The sequence below is a fragment of the Calonectris borealis genome, chromosome 1 (assembly GCF_964195595.1).
Source record: "Calonectris borealis chromosome 1, bCalBor7.hap1.2, whole genome shotgun sequence".
In the NCBI taxonomy this organism is placed as follows: Eukaryota; Metazoa; Chordata; class Aves; order Procellariiformes; family Procellariidae; genus Calonectris; species Calonectris borealis.
In genome coordinates this window covers 16,018,156-16,043,632 of record NC_134312.1, presented here as the reverse complement: position 1 = coordinate 16,043,632, position 25,477 = coordinate 16,018,156, and the positions used below count along the sequence as shown (strand labels likewise).

Below are 25,477 nucleotides of genomic sequence, written 5' to 3'. Positions count from 1 at the left end.
CTGGGAGGGTGATCAGCTGGGTGGACAGGGTGTTTCTCTGCACAGCTGTTCTGTTATTAATTTGTGAAGCTGTAAGCATGAGAAGCAGAATTCTTAAAACCAGTCAAGTCTGTCAGATAGAAATACCAGGAAGGAAACAGAGATGTATGTAGCTCACATGGCTGTTCTCATCAGGAAGGCAGGAAGATGCTGAGATGATATATTTGTCCGCTAGTCTAAAGATGCATTCTGTTGTCAAATAATTGAAGATACGTTGGAAAAGATTTTTCCCTCCTCAAAGGCCTCAGAAACCTATTTATCCTGAAATAATCCCTAAATTTGAAGAAAGGGAAATTAACTGATATTGTCACCGTAGTGCTGTGAAAAAGTTTGAGTTCCTGTATACTTGCAAGAACTTGTCTAAAACTTCATTATTAGCAGTGCTGGCAAATACTAGATAAGTTTGATTGCATGCTGTCTGTGTTTATGCTGAGTGGAAGCTATGGGAAGAACAGGAATAGTCTTCCACTAGTAAAGATTCACTGATTCCCATAACTTAAAAATTTTCATGTTATGTTTGTTCCTTTTGTTCTTAAACAATCGTTACTGTATATTCAGTTTTAGTTTAGGAGCTTTCTGTAGGACCTACAACTGTCTTTAAAGACACACTTCATAAAAGTCTCTTGATGACTTGTTCAGTGAGTTGAATATATTTTTACTGAGAGAGTTTTGGAGCTAGGCATCTTCAGGAGTTTCCTGGAGGATAATTTTGTATCCTGAAATATAGATAACTAGTCAGATAATTATATCTCAGTAAAGCCTTCTATTAATAGCTATTCTTGCTGTAATATTTGGACATACTTCTTCTAGAATTCACATAGCCTTTTGTCAATTCTTTGTATTTCTGCAGCTTTCAGTGCCCAAGAAAATTTCAGTTTGTTTCCCAATTACCATTTATTTTATTTTAAATTATAAACATACGCTGTGGTATCCTTACAGAACTGTTCTGTAGTTAATTGCTATTTGGAACTTTGATTTCTGTGGTAATGATAAAAAAATGCATGCTTTGTGGAGTTTAAATACGAAGAAATAGTTTTTTGATTTTTGCTGAAAGATTCATGGATAGAACTCTCTTTAATGACAGGACCAGCAGGTTTTTGTCCTTGCAGTTCTATTTTCCTGCTCATTTATACAAGCCACTAATATGTACAAAGCTGTAAGCCATCTATTTGCAGAGTTTTTAAGGAGAGGCTTGAATGGTTGTCAGAAGTAAGGACGGAGGGCATACAGAAAAGCATACCCTTTTCAGTTCCGCTGCTGCAGTTTATACTGCATCCTCGGGTACGTGACTTCACCTGACTCTTAGATTACAAAGTTGAAGTTATGCTGGGACTAGGTATCTCCAAGAGATTTGAGTCTGAGTGTTGTGTTTGGGAGCTGAGACAGCAGTCTTTCATGGTTCCTGTTGTTTAGTTTGTATTATCTGGAGATAGAAATCATATGAATCAAGATAAGAGTTAAATGGAAGAACATTGGTACTGAAGACCATGGCTTTCCGCCGTGATCTAAGTTTAGTTAACTATAATTTTGTGGTGATGCACTGTTTAAAGAGTTGGTACTGTCTTAACAATTTGCAATCACTGCAGCTGTCTACTCAAGGAGATGCCAGCCAGGTGATTGGACCGCTCACAGAGGGACAGAGGAGGAACGTGGCTGTCGTTAATTCGCTATACAAACTGCACCAGTCGGTTCTGAAGGTAGGCTTCCTTTGGTATTTCTCTTCTTGCCATAGTGTTAACTTCTTTGCTCTGTTATATGCATATTCTCCCATTAGCTGATGAGAACTCTGACAAATACAGCCCAACTTTGGGTTAAGAGCTGTACCTTGCTACGCAACGGTACAACTCTTTGAGACTTGGCTGCCCCTTGTAAGCACCGCTATGTGACAAATTGTCAATATTAGAAGAGGAGTGAAAGATGTGTTTATAGAAAACAATCACATCTCACAGCCATTGTTTTGTGAGCCTGAACAATTGAACTCTTTCTGTTTTTTCTTATCAAGTAAGCTCTGTCTTTGTACTGGTCAGCCTGATAGCCCTTCTCTGCGTCTATCTCAGCCCAAGCTTATCTTTCTGAGAAGACCCTCACTACTTTCCCACGATTGTGGCCAAACTGAAAAGAGGAAGGAAAGGGTGAAATCAAGAAAAGCAGCACCTCACAGATATCTCCGTGCATTGTTGCTGTGACCAAAGTCTGGCCTGGAAATGTTTTCGGGACTAAGCGCAGTTATGAATAATTCCAATTTACTGGCTTAGTGATGCCAATGGTTACACAGTCTCGGTAATACAATTAAAACAGATATAGTGGTAGTTGTAGTCAATCATGTTTAAATCCTAGCCTGATTAGAAAAAAGATCATGAGTACTCCTGACTGTGGATATGTTTAAAGAATGTTAGAAAATGCTAAAAAGCCTATAAAATTTGCTTGGATTTTGCAAACAGATGGTAGATAACTTTTAAGTCTTGCTTTCTTTGATGTATTTAGTAATGAACCTCATGTGCCTTAGTGTTGGAGGGAGATCTGATATGATTCAGTCTTTCAGTTCAGTACTTATCTGGCTTAAAAATACTATTATATAGCATGTTCATAACTGTAAGGAAATCGGTAGAATATTCCTTCAGATCATTCCTTGACCTTCAATTCTAGTATCGTTGTAGCTGTACATAAACAGCTATTTAACATGTAGTATTATAATAGTCATAATACTGAGAAAGAACAACTACTCTTTCAAATATTTGCCATAGAGCTGCTTGTATAGTTCTCCATAATTCTATACTTAGCAGTGGGAGAATACACCACTTATTTTTATTCTGATTCTGTTAACCCTTCATCTAAATTTCAGTTAAACTCAATTGAATCATTTCTTTGCCACGGCAGAAGCAGAGTCCGTAGGAAATTTGAGAGCAAAGCACTGACACTGGTGCATTGAAAATTCTATCTGTATAAAACACATTTAATAGTTATCAATACCTATGTAAACCACTCATTACTAAAGATAACTCAGTATGTTTTTAAATGAAATTAAATATTATGGATTCTAATAATTTGTTGGATGTTGACTATTAACAATTACTTTAAAATTTTTAGGTCATTACCAATCAAAGCTCCTTTCCAGCAGCCGCTGAGCAGACAGTCACAACTGCCTTAAAGGTAATTGAATGTCCATACGCTGCAGGGATGGGGCTGAGTTTTGCTTTGTTTGTTACACTTAAAATGGGCACTTACTTTCCCAAGTATTATTTTGTGTCAGTGCATGTTAGCCATACAAATACTCTGAAATTTATATTTTGTTGTATCTGCAGCTACATATATGTTGCATGTGCCAAATCACTGCTTGAGTAGCATTTGTATTCAAGAATATTCTCATAATACTCGGAACCGAGGTGTCATCTGACTGTGAAAATAAACGTCTTTCTCTGCAGCATTCTGAGAGTAATAACTGGATCCTTCATCACCCCCTTACCCCCCCCCGACACACACATAAAATTATGATTTTTATGCTACCTGGTGCTTTTCTGGGGGGCGATGTGGATGGCCGTGCAGCCCTCTGTGGATGACAGCTCTGCACATCCGTCCTGCTGTGCACTGGGAGGGGTTATGTGCAGAGGAATGAAGGGCAGCTTGCGTGTCTGGGGAATGAACAGCTGAGCGAAGTGTGTGCACCAAACCATGTATGTTTACAAACCAGGAATGCCAGATTGTTGTGCACCTTTTTGAAGGAAGGCTTTACATAGAAGTAGTAAACAACCTCATTTCTGTACTTTACTGGTAAAATCAGTTAAAGAGAAATGTTATCTTAGGCTTTTGGCCTTCTGTTTAGCAGTTTCTAATGCAGAATAATAAAAAGCACTGTTGAAATAAACTGTTTGTCAAGGTATTTTTGAGGTGTCAAGATGCAAATGCTTCTAGTTTCTGTTTCCTTACTTCTGCCTTTTTCTTATTCTATTTTAGGCAGTCCATGATCTAATGGGTAGTGCTGTTCAACCGTTACTGAACTCTGTAGGAGATTCAGTAGAAGCTATTATCATCACTATGCACCAGGAAGATTTTTCTGGGTAACTAGAAATATTTTTTAAATTTACCATTGCTTTAGTAAGACGTCCTGCATATGCATAATAGGTTGTTATTGCCACAATGTCCTTGGAACGAAAGTGTTTTTTTGTTGAGGGGAGGGCAATGCTTTATGGTCAATAAACACAGAAAGCAGAATTACACCTATCTATTGAAACAAATTAATCAGGTAGCATCTGTCTTCTTCCCCCTCCCCTGTTTTTTTGCATATCTCTTGAGTAAAACTCATTTTAAATAGAAAAATAAAACCAAGCAGAGGCCATTTTTGTCTTTAAAAACCCCTTTTGCTTTGAAAACTTATTTTTTGTGGGCATTCTTCAGAACTGTCAATATTCTTGTTTCTCAAAATAAAGCGTATAACCTCTGATTCAAAATTACAGAGAAATTTTTCTCATGTATTATTGAATATGAAATGGTTCAAAAAATCGTTTTTATTGGAAGCTCAGATTTAGTGTATTATGCTATTTTCCCATAGCATTTTAATTAAAATTTCCAGTATTCTTTATCTGCAAAGATCTTGAGTCCCACCATAATTGAGACTTCCTTTCTGAGCGTTATTTTGGTTGTTATCTCTGTTCTGACATTGCTTATATCATCATCAGCTGTCCTGTTTTCTGTCTTGGAAATTCACTGAAAATAGTATATTTTCAGAGGTGTTTTAAATTTTCCTTTTGACTTTTTTTTTTTTTTTAAACAATATTTTACCCTCTCCATCCTTCTTTTGCCACCACTAGCAAAATACCTCTCTAGCTAAATAAACTGATTTCAACCAGAGGCTAAGTTTTGTTAAGAGAGCCTGTATGATCAGGTTCCTGAGTTTGGAAGAGCTCTTTTGCCTGACTGTGATTCAAAGAAAGAGAAAGGTGATTGATTTCTGTGTCGTGTAGCTTCTGTGCTGCTTCTGTGGTAATTAGATTGACTTTATAATCCTGAGTTTGGAGGAATCTAGGAAACTAATTCTATACAGAGAACAGGTTTGGGATAGGCTAAACTAGTAACCCTGTGACATGTGCTTGTATTTTCTGATCCATTATTAGAGTTTCAAATCAACAACTGGGATATTTAAATTTAGGGGCTGGATTTGAGGTTTAGGCTCCAAACTGGTGGAGGCTCTGCAAGTTGGGTAGGAGTGGGATGATTTCTTTTATCTTGTTAGGATGGGAATAGCTGATAAAGAGATATTTTTGACTACAGTTTCAGAGAGCGCTACACGCTCTTTATTCTGAGGAGAAATGAGACTCTACAATTCATGCCATGACTTTGTGGGGTAGGAAAAAAATCAAAAAGAATCCAATAGTTTTTGGCTGTGTTTTAAAGATGAATTTAGCTGTCCCCATTTCTTTTTTCTTTTCTTTTTTTTCAGATCATTATCCAGCTCAGGAAAACCAGATGTCCCTTGTTCTCTGTACATGAAAGAACTACAAGGTTTTATAGCAAGAGTCATGAGCGACTACTTCAGACATTTTGAGTGTTTTGACTTTGTCTTTGATAACACTGAAGCCATGGCTCAAAGAGCAATTGAACTTTTCATTCGCAATGCCAGTCTAATAAGGCCCCTTGGTGAAGGTGGGAAGATGCGGCTTGCGGCGGATTTTGCACAGGTACTCTTAATACTGATTTCTGCTCTTTACTGTTACTTCACGGTGTTCACTCAAAAGTATTAATACTTTTGTCCCCATCGAAGTATAAACAGGCAGTTGTAGAGATCGGTGCATTCCAGTTCTGAACACTCTCTCTGATAAGATACTGTATTCTGAGAAATGCATCCACTAAGTAGTTGAAGATCCCTCATCACCCTAAGGCACATTCAGAGAGGTCTGACAGCTTCCTATCAAGTGACTGTTGCATTTAAATTCAGCTGCGTCTTGACATTTTATCCCGCTTGTCTGACCTCTTTGGTACGTCCATCATTTGCCACCATTCATTCACTTCATTCTTTCTTTCTCTTCTAATGGAATGGTGTGTCGCTTTCTTAATTGCTTTATATATCACAGTGCCCACAGTGGTTATTTGCTAACTCAGCTGCCTTGCAGTGTAGGAGACAAGCTAAAGAAATACCAAATCCTGTGGAAGAACTGCCCTTTCGGTAACACAAGGGCAGTTTTCTTGTGGGATTCTCTTCATGACCTGATTGACTTATCTGCCTCTCAGCTTTACCTAGCTCTTATACTGGACTAAAACACAAAACAAATTGCCAGATCAATATCCACTAACTCTCTGCATTATCTACTGTATTCAGATTTAATTCGTCAGTAGTAACACTGTGGTTAACTTGCCAAAGAATACAGGCATCCACTAGATTAGTCTGAGGGTCCCGGTTATTACTATCCAAGCGGAAAAGGGAAAATTAGCACCAGCTGTCTGCATACCGAGTGCTGCTTTTGGCTGGTAGGTAACTGAGATAGGAGAGGAAGGCAGAGAGGGAGGAATCACTGCCATCTCTGCTCCTGCTTGTGGCTGCTTTGTATCATTTGCCTGTGAGTTACATACTTCTGAGTGAAGTTTTTTATTCATTACTTAAAAGTAGCAAATCAGCCTTTAACCACAGAAGTTAAGGGAAATTTTCAATTGCTTTCAGTGAGAAGGTTCTGTTCCCTTCTCTATTTTGAAGACAACGGCATAAAATTGGAGGAAAAAAAAAAAAGGACACTTGACTCCTCCTCTGGAAGGAATATAGATTTCTGCCCAGGTCTTTTGCTTCCAAGTAACCCCAAAACACCAAAAGGGGTTTTAGATCTCAAAAGCCAGTTTTAAGCAGGAACATGTAACCCTTTTTGAGTACAGAAAATTCAAAATTACTCTACAAGACAGAGCACAAGTAAAAACAGTTTATAAACAAACCTCCTCCTACACACACAGTGTCTTTCCAGGCAGGTCCTTTCCTTCAGGTTTGGCTTTAGTCCAACAATGCAGTGCCTTTCTGGGACTGAAAAAAACCCTGCACGCAGCATTTATGGCGATTTGGAAGAGTTTATCCTTCCTCCTGGCCGGGTCAGAACAACTACAACCTCCCCAGTGGGGCTACCAGGAACTGGCATCTCTGCATGGAGTTCCTTAGGGTGTCCCAGGCCGCACGGGGGCTGTGGTGTCCAGAATGACCTGGACACTATATCCTGTTGCTTGGGATAACAGAAAAAGGACCAAAACATTTTGTATGTGGAGGGTGCCTTATATCCATGTTTTCTGGGGTGTCTCTGCCCCTCCCGAAAACCTGATGGGTTTTGGGCATGTGCCTGGGATGCCAGAAGCTTTGATTAATTTGAGGTCTTATTATAAACACGCATGCAGTAAGTCAAATAATCTTGGGTTGCATCAGATTTTGGGATCTCATGTGCTTGTGCACATTTCTTTCAGGGCACTCAGAGTTAGTTACAGCTGCCTTATACTCATCAGAATAGCTTTGACTGACAGTCAGATTTGAAAATTTTTGCACTGGAAACGTGTTTTACTGATAAGTTGCCTCAAAACAACAGGTGTCTACACAGAAGGGGGAAAACTGAGACTTCAGGTTCTCTTCATTCAGAACTGGGTTCGGTGAGGTGCACAACAGCCAATTTTCTTGAGTAAGGGTCAGCTACTTATACAGTTAGGAATTATTGCTGTAATTCTGTTTAACTCTGTCTTACCCTGTTTCCAGTATCAGTATTGCATTTTGCTATCTTATGCATTATATTTCAACAGAAAGACTAGGTGTGTGCTAGTGTGGCAGCTGTAAACAGAGGTATGATAGGTTTGAAATATGCCTGAATATCATTAATATGATTTCATGAAGATCAGTGCTTACAGGAGCACAGAAACATTTTAAGCCCTAGAAAATGTCTGCAGTGCTGCAAGGTTATTATCACATGCTGTGCTGTTCCTTGGGACTCTCGTTGTTTGAAATATTTCCAGTCTCCAGGCTGAATTCACCTCTTTTCATGCTCTCAGTTTTTATGCAGGCAATTGCACAAGATTACTTTTCAGTTCACTCCTATAAATTCCTAGATCAGTTTGTTTTCATTTGTTTTTGTATTTTTAAGGTGACCATAATTCAGTATTCACGTATGGAATACCAAATTTCACTTTTTAATTCGGTACTAGTCAGAATGAAAAAAATGTTCTTCCGGAGGCAAGCAAGCCAGCAAGCCCTGGTGGTTTTTCAACATTTATGTTTCTGGGGAGTACCAGTTCTTCTCCAGAGGATCTTTTAACTTGCTTGGTATTCAGAGTTGTTACAGCACTTACACTTAGGCATTGGTGTAATGGGGATTGGTAGCTTGTAGTTCAGGCCTTCCTAAAATCCGATGGAAGTGCTGGACGATGCAGCAAAGAATGAAGTATAAGCACAATCAGTGGAGAAATTTATTTAGAAGAAATGAGGAATTTAAAGTAATATTTGGCATGGAAACTAGTAGTCTGCTACATAAGGTTTGTAAGCTGATATAGGAAAATAACTGTTTATTAATAGCAAATACAAATCACAACTGCATTGAAATAAAGGAGTGTCCTGGTTTTGGCTGGGATAGAGTTAAATTTCTTCCTAGTGCTGTATTTTGGATTTAGTATGAGAAGAATGTTGATAACACACTGATGTTTTTAGTTGTTGCTAAGTACCCCGCTAGTCAAGGACTTTTCAGCTTCCCGTGCTCTGCCAGCTGCAAAAGAAGCTGGGAGGGAGCATAGCCAGGACAGCTGACCCAACTGGCCAATGGGGTATTCCGTACCATATGACGTCATGCTCAGTATATAAATAGGAGGCGTGATCCGGGAAGTAGCCATCGCTGCCTGGGTATCGGTCAGCGGGTGGTGAGCAATTGCATTGTGCGTCACTCATTTTGTATATTCTACCATCATCATCATCATCATTATTATTAGTATTATTATTGTTATTATTTTCCCTTCCTTTTCTGTTCTGTTAAGCTGTCTTTATCTCAATCCACGAATTTTACCGTTTTTTTTCCCCAATTCTCTCCCCCATCCCAGTGGGGGGGCGGAATGAGCGAGTGGCTGTGTGGTGTTTGGCTGGCTGCCTGCCTGGTTAAACCACAACAACTAGTCTAGAAATTGCAAAGACTGAGTAATCTTTATGCTTCATGGCATGAAGGCATGACATGATTTCCCCTCTTTTCATAGTACAGGTGTATATTTGGAGTGACATCTAAGGCAGGAGCCACTGTCTGTGCCAAGAACCCCATCTCATGTCATGACTGATTATTTTTCAGCCTTGTCGAGTGAATTATTTTTATTGGTCCTGTTTGAGTTAATACGAGTCTATATATACCTTCATATATTTCTTATCTAGGTGTGATTTATAGTTATTTTTTGGCATTGTTCAGTACTGTGTTCAAACAGTTTTGATGGGGCATAGTTAACACTGCCACCAACTCTTCAAGTCTTTATCAATAAATTACTGCAAAATGTTTTGGTTTTATTGAATTTTCCTAGAAAAATGTTTTTACTGTAGAAGTTGACAATGCTAAATTCTACTGCAGAAGAAATGTTTCTATCTGCTGGTTAGCCTACGGTCAGAATCTGGTTTCCTGATTCAATATGTGGCATTAAAAAAGCAAGAATATTAGGCATTTGGGTTTTTAAAAATGTAAAGAGATTTCCTCATTTGATCAAAAATGATGATACAAGTGTAAAAACGGTTTTTATCATTTTTCCTAAAAAATTTCCATGCTAGTTTCTTACGGAGAAGTGAGAGAAGCAGGATGCTGTAATCACAGTTATAGTCATAAGGTAAAGCTAAAATGCACTTAATGTTTAATGCTAACTATCTTACTGGAAGGAGGAAATTACTTTCTGATGTGTGTTATTTTTGAGGTATTGGAGCTGAAGGATTTACTTAAACATCAACAGTTTTGGAATTGCTGCATGGGGGAGAAATCAAATTCCACATCCCTTCAAGGCCAGCTTCTTTCATATAATAGTTCAGAGCTCTTCTGCTCCCTTGCTTGTTAAAGCATTCTCTCCCGGTGAATGGCTAGAAAAAAGCATTTTGAGTTAACATTTAAAAACTTGGAATTCATCTTGGCCAGGAGGAAATGTAATTGCTAAAAATTTAATGTTAAGATTTTCCAGCTGAAAAAACAGCTGTTTAGTAATGAGAGATCTTGAAAATACCACAATAGGCACTAAACAATAACTTCACTATGGGGTTTTTCAAAGCGCTCTTCAATATATATGCATTATCTCTATCTAGACTACATATTAACTTCACCCTTGGGTTGCTGAACATAATCCAATTAGAGAAGCCAGCCATGTGATGTATTTTTTACAATATGGCTAGCCAGTGAATAGTTCAACAGATAATTGACCATCTAGCCATGGGCTATGGAAGGGTCATATGAGAAGAAAAGACAATATAGCCTTTTTGGGCTTAGAGAGCAAGAATCATTGAGAAGAAGCATATGTTGGGCTGGAGTCTGCCACTGCCTTCTGCGAACAAAAAATGCTACTTACTCTTTCATATGTGAAGTCCATAGGACATGGCTATATGAAAGGCTTTGCACACACGATACAAATACTGGCTTTCAGACAGCCAAAAACATCACCCGACCTGTAAAAGCTCACCAAAATGCTTTGGAAACTATAGCTATATATCATAACAAAAGCTGCCACAGTATAAACGTGCTGCATGAATCAACAGTTCATGCAGCTTCAGGTGATGACAGGTAGCAAAACCAAGAAGTGATGTATGCTCAATCCTCTGCCCAATTCCAGCACCTTAAAAACAGCAGCTGTTCCAGCCAAATGATTCCTCCCCAGCACTCGCTCCCGGGCCAGTGGTGCTCAGTGGAGACACAAAACCCCGCAGTGGGCCTGCAGAAATGAATGTCACAGCAGAAACATGCTGTAGTATCTCACTACATCATTGGGCTCAGACAAATAGCTAAAATTCAAGTGAAGAAAACAATCTTAGTTATTATGCGAAGTATAGTTTTTATTGGAGAGATTGGATTATAACACATAGCAGACTAGTGCTGTAAATTAAAAAAAAAAAAGTTTCTGTGGTTTATGTACATTTTTACCACATTAGTTTTCACTCATTCCCACTCTTCATGAGTCAATTTGAGATGGTATAGTATGCTGCAAAGCTTAAAAACAATTGTTTTCTTTGGCAACTAGCACTTCACGAATCAACCATCTGCTGCCATTAAATCTATCTAGTTCTAGCAGTACTAATAATTTCCTACAGTGAATAAAGGTTGAAGATGAAGTAATAGAATTTTCCAAAGTAAATTTTATTCTTTAGGACTTAAGACTAAAAATGTTGATTTATGGAAACTGCCAAGTATGTTCAAGAGAAATCATTTAAATTTGTTTTCATAAGGAATTGGTTAAGCTGTAGAAAGTTTCACTTACATCTCATTACATCATATTATGTTTCAGGAGTGAAACAATCATTTAAAACTTATTAAGCAAAATTATATTTTGCTATGCTGGGATTTCTTTCCCCTCATGAGTACAGTTTGATCCATGCATCTCTGTTTGCACAAGTCAGACTGGCAGTTTGTGCCTGTTATCAAATTCTCTAAAGCACCTAAAAGAATTATCTTCTCCCTGGTTCTTCACAGCTACAAGCCCACGGCTCCCACCAGAGCTGCGGCACCAGCTCCTGCAGGATATCAATTACTTCCAGCTGCCCCTAGCCAATACCGATGCCTGAAAAGAAGCTCTGGAGAAATCCGAGTCTTGCTCCCACTTGTTTTTCAGGGTCTGTAGGGTTCTTGTATCATGATGCAGCAAAGCCTACTTCATTAGCTCCTCTTTTTGGCTACTTGCTCCTGATCCTGTGCAGCAGACCGGCCTCTTTGCTCCCATACCTGCTCAGAAGTGTCCCGAGGGATCTGGGGGAACAACATGCTGAACTTGCTCTAAGCTTCATCGCAGGTTGGAGTTGGAGCACCTCCCTGCAGAAATCCCCAGGGAGAACCTGCCTGTCCTGGGAGTGTGCACTCAACCTCGCTCCCTTGTGCCGGCAAATTCAGCATACGGCACAGCAGCTGACGGCTCCTCCTCAAGCGTGGGGACGTTGGCTTCCCATATGCGTGCCTTTTGCACTGTGTGGTGGATAGCGTGCTTCCTCGGGAGTGCAGAGCTGGGTTGTACGTGCTCTTCAGCCCAAGAAACAGGTATCCTTGCGCCTGCATGCAGGAGACGTGACCTAGCCCCCAGGCTGCAAGGGTTACGGGGGGACAGGGCAGGGATCCCACCCAGCTGTAGAGAAGGGGCCAATTCATAGCCTAGAGTAGTAGATTTGGGGGCCAGAAGGGCAGCAGGCAGGAGGGAGCCGGGCTATTACCCAGGGTTGGAGCATTCATCTGAAAGCAGAAGACAAAGATCCTTATTTCCGCGTCCTGGATTTTTATTCACTTTCTGCTTCTGCATGTTGCTGCTTAATATAAAACGCAGATTTCAAGCGGCCTGGAAGTGCTTGATGTGGGGCATGTACTCCAAGGCTCTTAGGCTCGGGGAGTGGCTTTGCACTGCCTGTAGGCTAGCTCTGTGGGGCTTTCCCCATCGCCCTTCAGAGGTGCCCTCTTCTCCTTGTCTGTAGAGGAAGCGTAGGTGCCTGGGTTAGGTCCTCTGGCTTCCTCAGCTTTGTCTGACTGAGTGTCATGTAGGTAGATACTCCTACAACATGACCCACCTGACCTATTTTAGATGTCTATCTCGGGGAAAGATGCATCGTACCCCAGAGGTGGCTGTTTCTCTCCACTGAGTGTGAAGAGAACCTGTCGATGTTGAGAAGTAGATGAGATGAGTCCCATCCTGCCACCTGCTTTTTAAGATGGGTGCCTGAAGTGTATGGCCTTGATTTGCATTAATTGCTGATTTAATTTCTTCTGGGTTTAGATGAACTATGGCATCATAGTTTGCTACACCATCTTTTTTGTTTATGCTGGAACCCCGGGATAATTACGTGCTCTTGGTGAAGCTGGTGGCCCAGCAGCTAGCTCTGTCTGAGGAAATGCTACAGCTGAAAAGAATAATAGTATTAAAGACTTCGCTGTAAATAGTGTCTTATCACAAATGCTTTGAAACTCATTCAACAATGTTACTTAATGGGAAGCTCATTGTATGGTGTTTTTGATCTTGTTACTTATTTTAGCTCTCGTCCCTTGAAACTTAGCTTAATTGTGCATTATGTGGAAATCAAAGTCTGAATAGTCTTTCAAGTTGGTTTTAAAAAACGTACGTGGAGAATAAAGCTTGCATTCCTCTGTTTACTGACACTTCAGGAATGCAAAAAATAAAGACTTAATCCATATCTGGCTAAAATTACTTTACTTATGGTGGTGTTTGTATTAGTGTGCATATTAACTGAAATTTTGCCATGTAATGTTCATGTTCAGTCTGGGATGTGGAAGTGAAATTGTTCTGTGTCCTCACTGTTAATGAAGAGCCTGTGACAGAATTTAGTCTCATGTGAATGATGTAAAAACCCAAGCAGAACCTGGCTCTTGTTCGAAAAGGCAGGTGAACTCCAGTGTTTAAAAAACAAAGTGTTTGAAAATTGTTTGTTTTTAAAGATGACTGCTGTAACTCAGAGACCAAACAGTATGAAAATAAGTATGCAAATAATGCTCTTACTGATGCTCTTTTGCCTGTGATTCCATATGACCCTGTGGCAATAGGTCCCAGCTGCCTTCTGTCTAATCTGCGTAGGTTTTGTGCCCCAGAATTTGGGGCCAAGCATTCAAGAAGGAATCACTTTAACCTCGTCCTTCACCAAAGGAAAGGGTGCCCAGCTGAAATGGGTGGGCATTTTTACTGCTTTAGGAGTGGTTTGTGGAGACCTGCCTAGATTTGTTTTCTTCACAGGCTGCCGTCAGAGTTTTGGGGTATTGACACAAGTGCTTCATCAGGAAACTCATCACCAACAAAATAAACCTGCTGCGAGAAACAAATCTTCAGTCTCAGAAAGCTCACAACACCCCTTGTGTTCTTAACCATAGACTATCACTATTGTTTGTCACAGGATGCTTACTGTGTTGCTAAGAAAATGGCAAAAGTCTTGGCTTGGGCAATGCAGTGTGAAAGAAAAGAATAGTTTCTTGTCTCAAATTCAGCCACCAGCAAGAAGTCAGTGACTTGGTCTGCAAGTTTGGATTATTGCTTAAAGGCAAGCTACTTCAGTACCAAGTTTTATATTTTGGGACAATCTAATTCAAATTAAAATGTTTGTTTTTATAGATGGAGTTAGCAGTAGCACCGTTGTGTCGGCGAGTCTCTGACCTAGGAAAATCTTACAGACAGCTGAGGTCATTCAGGTGAGTTGCAGTCGCAGGAACTAGCAATTGGCAGTATAACCAAACTGTATTTCAAAACTGATTTATTACCTCGTGTTAGTTCTGATTGAACTGAGAGCTTTTCTGGCAACACCCACCTGCAAATTTGAAATAGATTAAAGTTCTTTTAAATTTTATGCAGAGTATAACTATGATTTAACAATCTTTGTCATGCAAATGTTGGCCAAATTGTACTTTTTTGTGTTGCTTTCAGTGCAACAGTGAGTTCTATAGTTACCTTAAGTGTTTTCACTGAAATATAAAATTTACAGTCCTGTGTTGTTTAATTACAATAGGCAACTTCTGTAAATTTTTACAAACTGAACCTGTGTTGAAAACCTAAGATGCAGACTAGTGGAAAAAAATTAAATTATTCTATCCTAACACAATATTGCCACCATACAGGCATTTTTCTAATGCATAAGATAAGCTTTTTCTTCCTTTCACCAGTATATTGTTACATTTTTCCAGACCACTGCTCTTCCAGACCAGTGAGCATATTGCCAGTAGCCCGGCTCTGGGAGAGGTTATTCCATTCAGCATTATTCTTCAGTTCTTATTTACAAGAGCACCACCAGAGTTAAAATCACCCTTCCAGGTAATAAGATCAACCTGTCTTTCCTTTCAAGATGTCCTAAGGAGGAATGAACATTGTAGTTCACCCTAGTTATTTTAGTTGAAAAGTATTCAAGCTCATACTTTATATGATTTGTTGGCTTTTGTTTTTATTGTGGCAAATGTGTTATGGTCATTGACTTCATATTTTGATTAATTAACAGTAGGAAGATGGTAAGCTGATTTTAAATAGACTCTCAATTCTTTAATATTCCGTCAGCTCATAGAAGAAATTATCCCAGGTCTCATCCCAGACTGCAAATTGCCCGGATCCTGCTATGTAAGATGCAGGAAATCTAGATTCAAACCCCTGTCAGAACTGGGCAAACAGCTGATGTAGATCACCTCTGAGCTTCCAAATAACATACTGGGCTATTTCTGTTAATTGTCTCTGATTCCGTAACTCATTCTGCCTCATTGCAGTATTAAGAGAGCCGCACGTGGCCTTCATTTATGTCATATTTGATTCTGAAATTGGTGTGTGTGTGATTCCTTTTTCACATTTATGTGTAATTGGTCTTTGTATTTCTCTGTATCAGAGGGCTGAGTGGTCCATTGCCCGATACTCCCAGTGGCTTGATGATCATCCATCTGAAAAAGACAGGCTTGCTCTCATACGGTAAAAGTCATGCTTCTTTCTTCTCTACATTTATGATAATGGAGCAGTAACTTACCTGCACACCAGGACTGGTCTTGAAAAGTAAAAAAATGTGCTATAGGAGATGTATCATAAATACCATTACCCTCTCTCCACTCACGGGATGAGTTGCAAAATGGGAGAATATATAAACTGAACACTTCCCTCTGCCCCCCATACCCAAACCCTCTGGTGCCTTTGCAAGGAGCACATAATCCTCTTGCAAAAGAAGGAAACCATGTATAATGATGGTTTAAATTAATACTGTGTTTTATCAAAACTGCCTCTCTCAACTGTTGGAAAATCAAGGCTGCAGCCATCCTGTCTTCTGTATCAGGGAAGAGAAGCTTTGGAAGCTTAAGCAATGGACATGTAGGTAGGAATTTAAAAATGGAAGACCCTTGTTACACCCCTGTAATGTTATTCTTCAGGAAATCAGCCTGGGATCTTTAGGAAGTTATAATTACGTCAAATTTTTAAAATCTTCCTAGGGTAGATGTCTTTATAGCTAAATAGTATTTTGCATCTTAAGAAAAGTTATGAGGAGTCTTGTTTTTCAAAACAAGCAGATTTTTAAAGTATGTTAGAGAGAACAGATGTGTTGTATGAACATGACAGAGCCAGCCTGAGGATCCTCAGGATTCAAGGATCGTTTGGCTCCTAACGCCCTGGCTCTTCCAGCCAACTTCTCGGTGTCCTGTCCTGACCTCAGTGTCACTCACTCCAGTGGCACGGGAAAGGTTGTCACACATAGCTGCACCAGGCTCAATCTGGCCTGGGAGCCAACTCTGTCCTTGAACTTAGGCGTGTGGATGTTGCCAACTTCTGCTGAAATCATAAAAGCTGACTTTTAAGTTCCAGCCAGCAGTGGTTGTGCTTGAGAAAATCGAACATTATCTGTCCACACTTTTAAAGCAGCCAAGAGGAGTCTGCTATAAATATTTACAGTTCTTGAAGCCAATAGCACCATACAGGCCAGTGTAGTACTCGGGCCAATTAAGGAAATACTGGTTGATCACCAGTAGATGTTAGTAGGATTTATTTCCAAAATACTAAAATGCAAACTATGTCTCTTCATATGTGTATTAAAAGAGTATCTTTTGAAAATCATACATGTTGTTAGTCTAGTTTGGCTACAAAACTAGGTTTTTTTGTATCTTAAGCCATGACACCTTGAATTACAGGGGAATGGGTAATAGGTACAGGGCTGATACAGCTGTATGTGTAACTTAGTTATGAATATTTTGATTGTAATTTCTGTCCTGATAGTACTGGCAAAACTGACAATGTTGAATTTCAGATATGTTAGAGAAAGCCAAGAATGCAAATCATTTGAGAACTGATGGGATTTTGTTCTCTTCAATCCTTTTACACAAATTTGAAAATGCCATCCTTAAACTACAACACATTTTTGTCTTTGCTTGCAACTAAATTTCATCCAGACTGATTCAGTTAAAGGGCTTGCTCGTGGTCATGTTCAGACACTGATAAATTGCTCTGACCATGGAGGTATTAAGGGACAAGCCTTGGGACACTTGGCTGCTTCTCCATCCATTCCCAGGCCCACTGCTTGCAGGCACCACTCGTGCAGCTTTGCTGAGCCATGTGAATTAACTACACTGGATTTATCAAGCAGACTCTTCCCTCGGGTAGTTTGATTGGCAGCTCGTGTAGCACTGCATGTTTGGGAGCAAAGAGCAGAGGTACCTGACCAACACTTGAATGCAGTGAGTGAAGGGGATGGTTCTCCTTTGCAGACACTGGTAACCTCTGTAGGCATTGCCGTATGCATTCACCTTTTTACCATCTCCTCCCATGCCTGTTAGTCATTTCTAAATAGGCTGATTATCCATACATAAGGCAGGCAAGCAAATGTCAGTCACTAATATGAACATGTTTCACTCATATTTTCTTTAATACTCTATTATTAGAGCCTGCTCTTCATGAGTCTCATATGAACCTAAGCTGAACTACAGGCATCTTGCTCATTTGTCTGGAGTCTTTTAGCAGTCACCCTCTTCAAGCTTTTTCCACCTGTAGTTGTTCAGCTGTGCTAATTGAACCTTGGGTGTTTTGAGCCTTCAGATCCCTGCACTGACCTACATCAACAAATTATCTTTACATTTGCTGCAGCCTTGCAAATGGTAATTTTCTGCAACTTCCCTTTGTAACAACTGTGCAATTACTCTAGGGACCTGCTGCTTGGATATTAATTTACTTGTGTTATCTGAATCCTTACAGCTTCATATTAACACTAATTGCAGTGTTTCTTCCGCTCTATAGCTCTGAAATGCTTCATATGCAGCGTGGTATTAATGTTATGAATTAGTAGCATTCTGAGCATTTTTGTGCATTTCTTTCTGCTTGTATTCAGCATGAAGGGTGGGATTTACCTGGCCAGAGGTATATTAGCTAGACTCCCTTTATAGTCAACAGAGAGAAACAGGCGCTGCTGGGGCTGATTCATCTCATCCTGAAGTAGGTACCTAAAATAGGTCAGTTGCCTTGTGTCCTGAAAGCTCCATTTTCTCTGCTCAGTGAAGGGAGCGTGGGCTGGGACACAGGAGCTCTCTCAGGCGGACAGCTGCCCTGCAGGCATTTGAAGTTAGGTGAGATGACCCTGCTGCAGGCGTCCTCCCGGAGTGGGGATTGTGTTGAAAGGAGTGCTTCTGTAAGCAGCCAGGGCACTTTTTTCTTTTTCTTTTTAAATTAAGTTTGAAAACTCAACTTTTCTTCTATAAAAGAAACCTTCCTGTTAGATATGGCAGGATTTGAGCCAGCTTGAAGGACAGTTCATCCACCCAAGGGCCAAATTCTTTACCTTTACCATTTAAGTGTGGGTAAACTCCCCTTATTCAAGCACACTGTTGCTGGAGCAGAGTTGAAAGTCAGGCCCGGTGAAGCGTTCGTTTTCATAACGAGCTGATGTCCTGAGCCAGAGAGTGGCTTTGACCACTAACCTGCGGGGGGGCAGGGAGAAATGCCAGCTCGGGGACCACCACGAAAGCCCCATCTGTGCATTAGATTAGGTTCAGTCTCGCTAGGTGCAGCAGTGTGACAGCTTTGCCGCAAGCAGCAGCGCCGTGCTGGGTCACTGCTCCGCTCTGCTTAAACCAAGCAAGCGGCAGCCGCGCAGCGTGGCTAGAGGGCTGCCGCGTGCAGGCTGAGCGCTCCCCGGGACAGCACCAGGCCATTCATAAAAACCCTCCGTGCCGTTTATGCTTGTCTGTCAATGCGCAGTTCCTTTGATCTCTTTATTATGCAATCTGGAATAAACCGGAGAGGTCTCTTGCTAATCTGTTGTCCTACAGATGATGCTGTTGGAGATTTTACTGTTCGGTTTTACAGCAACTTTTATAGCACTCAATTAAATAGATGTAGTGTCAGACAGATGTGCTCTTACACAGCGTATTTTCCATTTTCCTCTTTGCCCTGACGTTTGCAGACCAAACACGCTTTTAACAAAGTACTAAAGAAAAGTCTTGGCCCTGCTGTCCTCCAGCTGCCCTGCTAATTGATTGTGACCCGACTGCACAGGGCGCTACCCCGCTACTGAACAGAAAGATGATCCCTGCCTCTTCTGAAGCTTACAATTTAAATCAGGCTGCATTTGACCGAGTCAGAGCCCAGGAGGGTAGCGCTAGTATTCACAATTCCATATAAAATTAACTAATTAATTAGAGTAATTCTAAATGATACGTATTGATATCCCTTTAAGAACCACAGCCCAAATCATAGATATAAATCTTCATGAGTTGAAATAACATTTTAAAAAAGAACGATCTGGGTCTTATATAATCAGCTTGTCTGGATTTCCAAGAAAGCTCATGTTTTTGCTCAAGCAAGTGAAGTAATTTAATAAGTGCTTTAAAATCCTTTTCCTTATGTGGGAGGGCATCTTAAACTTAGATTTTTTTTTTTCTTACTTCTTACGGCATTTTTAATGAAGCATTAATATACGCAGAACATCCCACCAACCCACTTTCCATAGCTCTCTTTTACAAACAATATTTGTAATGTATACCATAGCTTGTCTTTTAAAATAGAAACAGATTGCTGAACAGGTTTTATGTCCTTTATTAGACTGGAAGATGCTGAATTTAGGGCATTATTTAGTCAAATCCCTTCAAGAGTATGTTTTGTATATTACATAAACAGGGTTTCTTCCATCTTCTTAAACATCGGTAATATAACTATAAATTACATCTTTATATATGACAACAGCTGTGATCTCTTCTGTGCTGGAGACTTGATGATGTTGCTTTCACCCAATGATGCTGTTTACTTTTCCATCACTACTTATACACTAGTGTTTTTACAGTGTCCTCTACAGGAGCAAGCCTACCCTTTTTTAATACAAGATTTTAATGGTAAACCGGTGCATCTGAATTGAATTCTGTACTGCCAGCATAGTTACAAAAGCTCGTTTGAGCTAGGACTGGTAAAGTTTACAAAAATGTCATCATAAAATCTGCATTTCAAGTGTTAACATTGCTGCTAAACTCATTTATCTCCCAAAATGAGGTACAGTCATGTAGGCATCTCGGCAACTTCAGTGAAGCCTGTTGTTACAAGCCTGAGCTGAAATCTGGCTGTGTGCAGCAGTGGCCATCTTGCCTTGCTGTAAGCACTTCTTGCACTGTCCGTATTTCTGTATGTCACAGTCCCGAAATCCCACCTTTAAGACCTGGCAACTGTCTTCAGAGAAGCAACGTTCCCATCCCAAATGTACTTCTGAAATCACATCTACTTTATGACTATTGGTTACCTCTCCCAGCCCATTCCTCCCTCACACTCTGAAGCAACCTCACCATTATTCTCTGGACTCCAAACATTCTTTCTCCCTGGATTCGTGATTTCTGCCGTTTTACTACCTGGACCTTTTGTTACCAGGGGTGCTGTTCCTAATGGGATGGACAGGCTTCCTGGCCTGTCACCATCGTGTCGTTACCATGGGCAGCAATGCAGAGAAGAGTTTCCTGAGCTGATCAGAGCTTGACCATGATTATGAGTGGTTCCGAGGTCACCAGCTAGGGCACGGAGCTCCAGGTGACTGCGGCTGCCTCTTGGCTCCCAGCCTTCAGCAGCTGCAGCAGCTTTTCACCCTCTCGCTCTGTGCGAGGCCCCTCCAGCTGCTTTCTTACACCTGCCCATGCGGGAGGCAGACTGCTGCCCTGCCTCAACGGGTACGTGAAGCAGGTAGTTCCCTAGGTTGGTTCTGCTCTGGAGGTACCCGTGTCCCGTGTTGGGTAGATGTTTCTCCATGACTTGGTTCATTCCCTTGGCACTGCCGTTCCCGTCAGCCGCTCCCCCAGAGTTACAGTGAAATCCCCCCCAATGGGAGATGTGGCATTTGCAAAATAGCGTTCACAAGTTGAAGGCTGACAAGTCAAGGGAGCCTGACATAAATGTTACATTTAGTGAGAAGTCGATGCTCACCATGCCTTTGTCATGGATTTGGCTGTTAGCAAAACTCTTACTGTCTGAGAAGAAGCAAGCTTCTGTTTTAGTGTTTCGGGTCAAGTTATTGATTATGAATTGTATTTTAACACTCAGCGTTAGAGCGTTTAAATAGTTTTCTTGGAGATGCAAACATGGGACACGGGAAAATAGTGAATGCATTTAGTCTTAGATTATTGAGAAGGCTTTTATTTTCATTGTTTAATGCAGAGCTGTACAAGGTCTGTTTCAGAAAAATGCCTGAGAATTCACCTTACAATATTGATGGAGCAGTAATTATTGGTTGTCTTTTGAGCAGAAGAGAGAGTTAGTTAAGATGTTCCTGGACTGGTCGTATTGATAACGTTTGACTCTCTTTCTCTCGAACAACACAAGCAAAGCCACAGTAAAAGAGCAAACAAAGCAGAAGAGAGCTGACAAAGATCAACTTCTGTTGGCTGTTGGTCCCTGCTGGGAAGGAGAAGGGTCTGGGCAGTTCTGAGGCCACCAAACAATTCACCAAGTTCCTTTTAGGTGCTTTTTGATTTGTAAGAGGACAACAGCTGCTACTGATGGAGTTGGTTTTGCCAGTTAAATCAGATCCTTTTGAGGCAGGAGAGAAAGGAAAAAGATAAAAGCTGCTGGAAGGTGTGACAGCAGGACTCTAATACTGGTTTTGGCACTTAGCGTAGCCTAAATCTCATTCCCTCTTGTTTGATCTGATGGGAATAACAGTCTGCCTAAGGATTATCAAGGGCTGACATTGAGTGGTTTTGGGTGCTGCTTTTAGGGTAAAGCTTCTCCCTTTCATCTGAAGGGATCTGGTTATCTCTGTCATCTTTTTCAAGGGCTTTTTCAAAGCAAGGAGATAAAGTCACAAAAGGATAGCAGTGTTACCATCTGGATAATGATGCCAACCCACAACTTCACCAAGAGGTGTCAGAGCTTTTAAAGTTAAACAGGTCAATATGTTTTTTTCTATTTTCAGCTTTTGATGACTTCTAAAAACTATTTGCGCCCAGCAAATTTTGGGGAGTGTATAGAGGAAAAGACAGGGACTCTGGTGAGTGGAAGGGGAGAGATTCAGCAAGAAGAATGACAGTTACAGTAAGAAAACTGTCACAGGAGTTTCTCAACTGTCTTTTTAATACAAGGCACTTATTCTATTCTACCTTGTAGAAGGTAGAATAGAATAGAATAGAATATTTCAGTTGGAAGGGACCTGCAATAATCATCTAGTCCAACTGCTTGATCACTTCAGGGCTGACCAAAAGTTAAAGCATGTTATTAAAAGCATTGTCCAAATGCCTCTTAAACACTGACAGGCTTGGGGCGTCAACCACCTCTCTAGGCAGCCTGTTCCAGTGTTTGACCACCCTCTCGGTAAAGAAATGCTTCCTAATGTCCAGCCTAAACCTTCCCTGGCGCAGCTTTGAACCTTCCCACGCGTCCTGTCAGTGGATCCCAGGGAGAAGAGCTCAGCCTCTCCCTCTCCACTTCCCCTCCTCAGGAAGCTGGAGAGAGCAACGAGGTCACCCCTCAACCTCCTGTTCTCCAAACTAGACAAGCCCAAAGTCCTTAGCCGCTCCTCATAGGACATGCCTTCCAGCCCTTTCACCAGCTTTGTTGCCCTCCTCTGAATGCCCTCAAGTAACTTCACATCCTTCTTAAATTGTGGGGCCCAGAACCGCACACAGTATTCAAGGTGAGGCTGCACCAATGCTGAATACAGCGGGATAATCACCTCTTGTGACCGGCTGGTTATACTGTGTTTGAGGCACCCCGGGATGTGGTTTGCCCTCCGGGCTGCCAGGGCACACTGCTGACTCCTATTGAGCCTGCTGTCAGCCAGCACCCCCAGATCCCTTTCTGCAGGGCTGCTCTCCAGCCACTCCTCTCCCAATTTATATTTGGGCCCAGCATTACTCTGTCCTAGGTGCAGAATCCAACATTTGGACTTGTTAAATTTCATCCCATTGATCATAGCTCAATGGTCCAATCTGTCTAGATCCCTCTGCAAGGCATCTTATCCCTCAAGAGAGTCACCAGCACCTCCCAGTTCGATATCATCAGCAAACTTGCTAATGGTGCATTCAACTCCTGCATCCAGATCATTGATAAATATATTGAACAGGACTGGCCCTAGAATTGAACTCTGAGGAACACCGCTGGCGACCGGTCACCAGGTGTAACCCCATTCACTACAACCTTTTGAGCCCTGCCCTTCAGCCAGTTCTTCACCCAGCGCACTGTGAACCCGCTGATCCCACAGTTGGACAACTTGTCCAAGAAGGATGCTGTGAGGGACAGTGTGACAGGTAACTAACGTCTAACATGTTTAACAATTACTGCTGACCAGAGCGCTTGAGTGCTGACCTGACTGGAAATGTGAGACACATCTGACTCTCCTGAAGCATCTCCCCTCATCTTGATGGGATCCTTGAGCCTTCCCTGCCTGCATCTCCCACCTGCTGCTCAGTCTGCTCATGACGTGCCCTGCCCCTCATTGCCACGAGAGGCCAGTTCACCTAAAAAGCACACTTACCTGCTGTCCCTTTCACCCGGTCTCTTTAAATCTTGGGATTTGAAACTCACCTGCGGATGTGCCTGACCTCCCTGCAGTCCGTCATGCTGATGGCCTTTGCTGGGAGCAAGGTGAGCTGCACCCGAAGCGCTTTGTTGGCTGCAGCAAGCAGTTTTTTAGTTGTTGCCTCTTTCTCTGTAGACCCTGTGCTGCTCCCCAGAGAGGATTGGGAAGAGCAGGCTGAAGGTTTTCAGGGAACTGACCAGGTGCAAAAAGTCAGCTTTATTTTGGCTAGATAAAATAAATATTCTTTCCCTGCCTTTCTGGCTGTCACGGGGGATGACTTTTCTCTTGCTGTTTGTTGATGTGGAAAAAATGCCAAGTGACTCTTCAGAGTATTGGTAGCTGGTGTGGACCCCTCAGCAGTAACTCATTAGTAAGTTGTTATCAAAATTGAAGAGCTCTCAAGTGCAGCCCTGCCAACATGAGGGACTGTTTCTTTGCTCAGTCAATTTATTCTTCTGAAACCTCTCAACTCTCTCCCATAATCCAGTCCATCCTCCTTTTGCACCACCTCAGTCTCAGACAATGTGCCCTGGGTTTCAGCAAAGAGGGAATCTGAAGTCCAGCTGCCCCGCCTGGGGCCGGCAGGAGCTGGGGCGGGTGGTGGGCATCGCCTCGTGCCCGTGCTGTTTCATTCCCATCCTGTGCTCGGCACAGTTGCACGCTTCACTCTCCCCGTCAGACTCCATTAGCGACAGGCCGGGGAGTCTGAGTGCAAGCATGTTTCTTTCTGTGTGCGCGCGTGTCGCCACCCAACTCGTCCTGTTGCACTCTGGCAGGGAGGCTTACAGGTCCGCGCCGGGCTTTGATGGAGGTGGGAAGCGCTGGCAGGAGCAGATGCAGCCCCGGGAGCAGCCCATCGCTGTCACTGGCTTCTCGGAACCCAACGCTCAGACTCTTCTCTCCAGCAAACCAAGTACAGGCTCTTGGCCTCAGGAGCGTCTCCCACTTGTTAATAAATGAACTTTGCTGGAGATTCCCAGCAGTGCTGCCATGGGTGGGTTTTAGTTTTCACTTAGGAAGTTCAGAGCCCGTGCTGGTTTAGCAGTAGCTTTACTGGCAGGTAACGACGTGTATTACGACCCCGCGTCTTCCTACCATCTCCTGTTCTGGTTTGCCAGGTTTGCTAGACTTGGTGGTAGCTTCCCAGTGCTGCAGCATCCCATGGGGGTCTGGGCCTCTCCTCTCTCGTCGTCTTACTCCAGGAGGAGACTGTATGTGTGCGTGAAACACAGGCTGAGTCTCACTCTTGAGTGTTTCTGCTTTCATTAAGCCTTACCTAATTAAATGCCTGCTCACTTCTTGTCACCTCCAGTTGCCAGCAGGCACGCATGGGTTGGCAGTGCTGCCGTAGGTCCCCTGAACTCTGTGCAGGAACGCAGTGTTTCACCGCAAGCTCAGCTGTTGGAAGTAGCAGCGAACATAAACACCGCTATGCCCGCCTTGGCCCAGCCCATCTTACAGCAGTTGCTGTGTATTTATATGCACGACACTGCTACCACCTCCCTCAACCCCGCGGCCCCCTTCACATCCCCAGATGCGCGCGACAAGCACCCACCTTCCCCCAGTGGGACCGGGAATGTTCCTGCCACATCAACAAAACCCAGCAGACCCCCTCACTGGCAGAGCAGCCGTGCTGATCTGTCCCGCACTTCCATAAAGGAAGGAAGGAGACAAAACCCCAGGACTGCTTCCCCACGCAGTGACCCAGCGTGACGATTTCAGCTCCGCTGCCCTGCCTGGGTGCAGCCGGGAAGGTCTGTGATGACGGTCTGTGTTAGCGCTGCAGCTGGCACCAACCAGGAGAGGAAC

At 42.1% G+C, this 25,477-nt stretch overlaps 1 protein-coding gene across 2 annotated transcripts in view; it reads left to right on the top strand.

Annotated features, from left to right (window-relative positions):
* COG5 (component of oligomeric golgi complex 5) overlaps window positions 1–25,477 on the top strand; it is a 189,735-nt gene that overhangs the window by 162,279 nt on the left and 1,979 nt on the right. The window contains exons 15-22 of one of the 2 annotated variants that reach the window (XM_075145513.1): window positions 1,626–1,736; window positions 3,127–3,189; window positions 3,991–4,094; window positions 5,474–5,711; window positions 14,293–14,369; window positions 14,859–14,985; window positions 15,542–15,621; window positions 15,949–16,091. In XM_075145513.1, the coding sequence (XP_075001614.1) occupies window positions 1,626–1,736; window positions 3,127–3,189; window positions 3,991–4,094; window positions 5,474–5,711; window positions 14,293–14,369; window positions 14,859–14,985; window positions 15,542–15,621; window positions 15,949–16,000 (852 nt within the window). In that variant the 3' untranslated portion in view covers window positions 16,001–16,091. Of the gene's footprint in view, window positions 1–1,625; window positions 1,737–3,126; window positions 3,190–3,990; window positions 4,095–5,473; window positions 5,712–14,292; window positions 14,370–14,858; window positions 14,986–15,541; window positions 15,622–15,948; window positions 16,092–25,477 lie in introns of those variants that run through there. The other variant, XM_075145503.1, reaches the window with a different exon arrangement.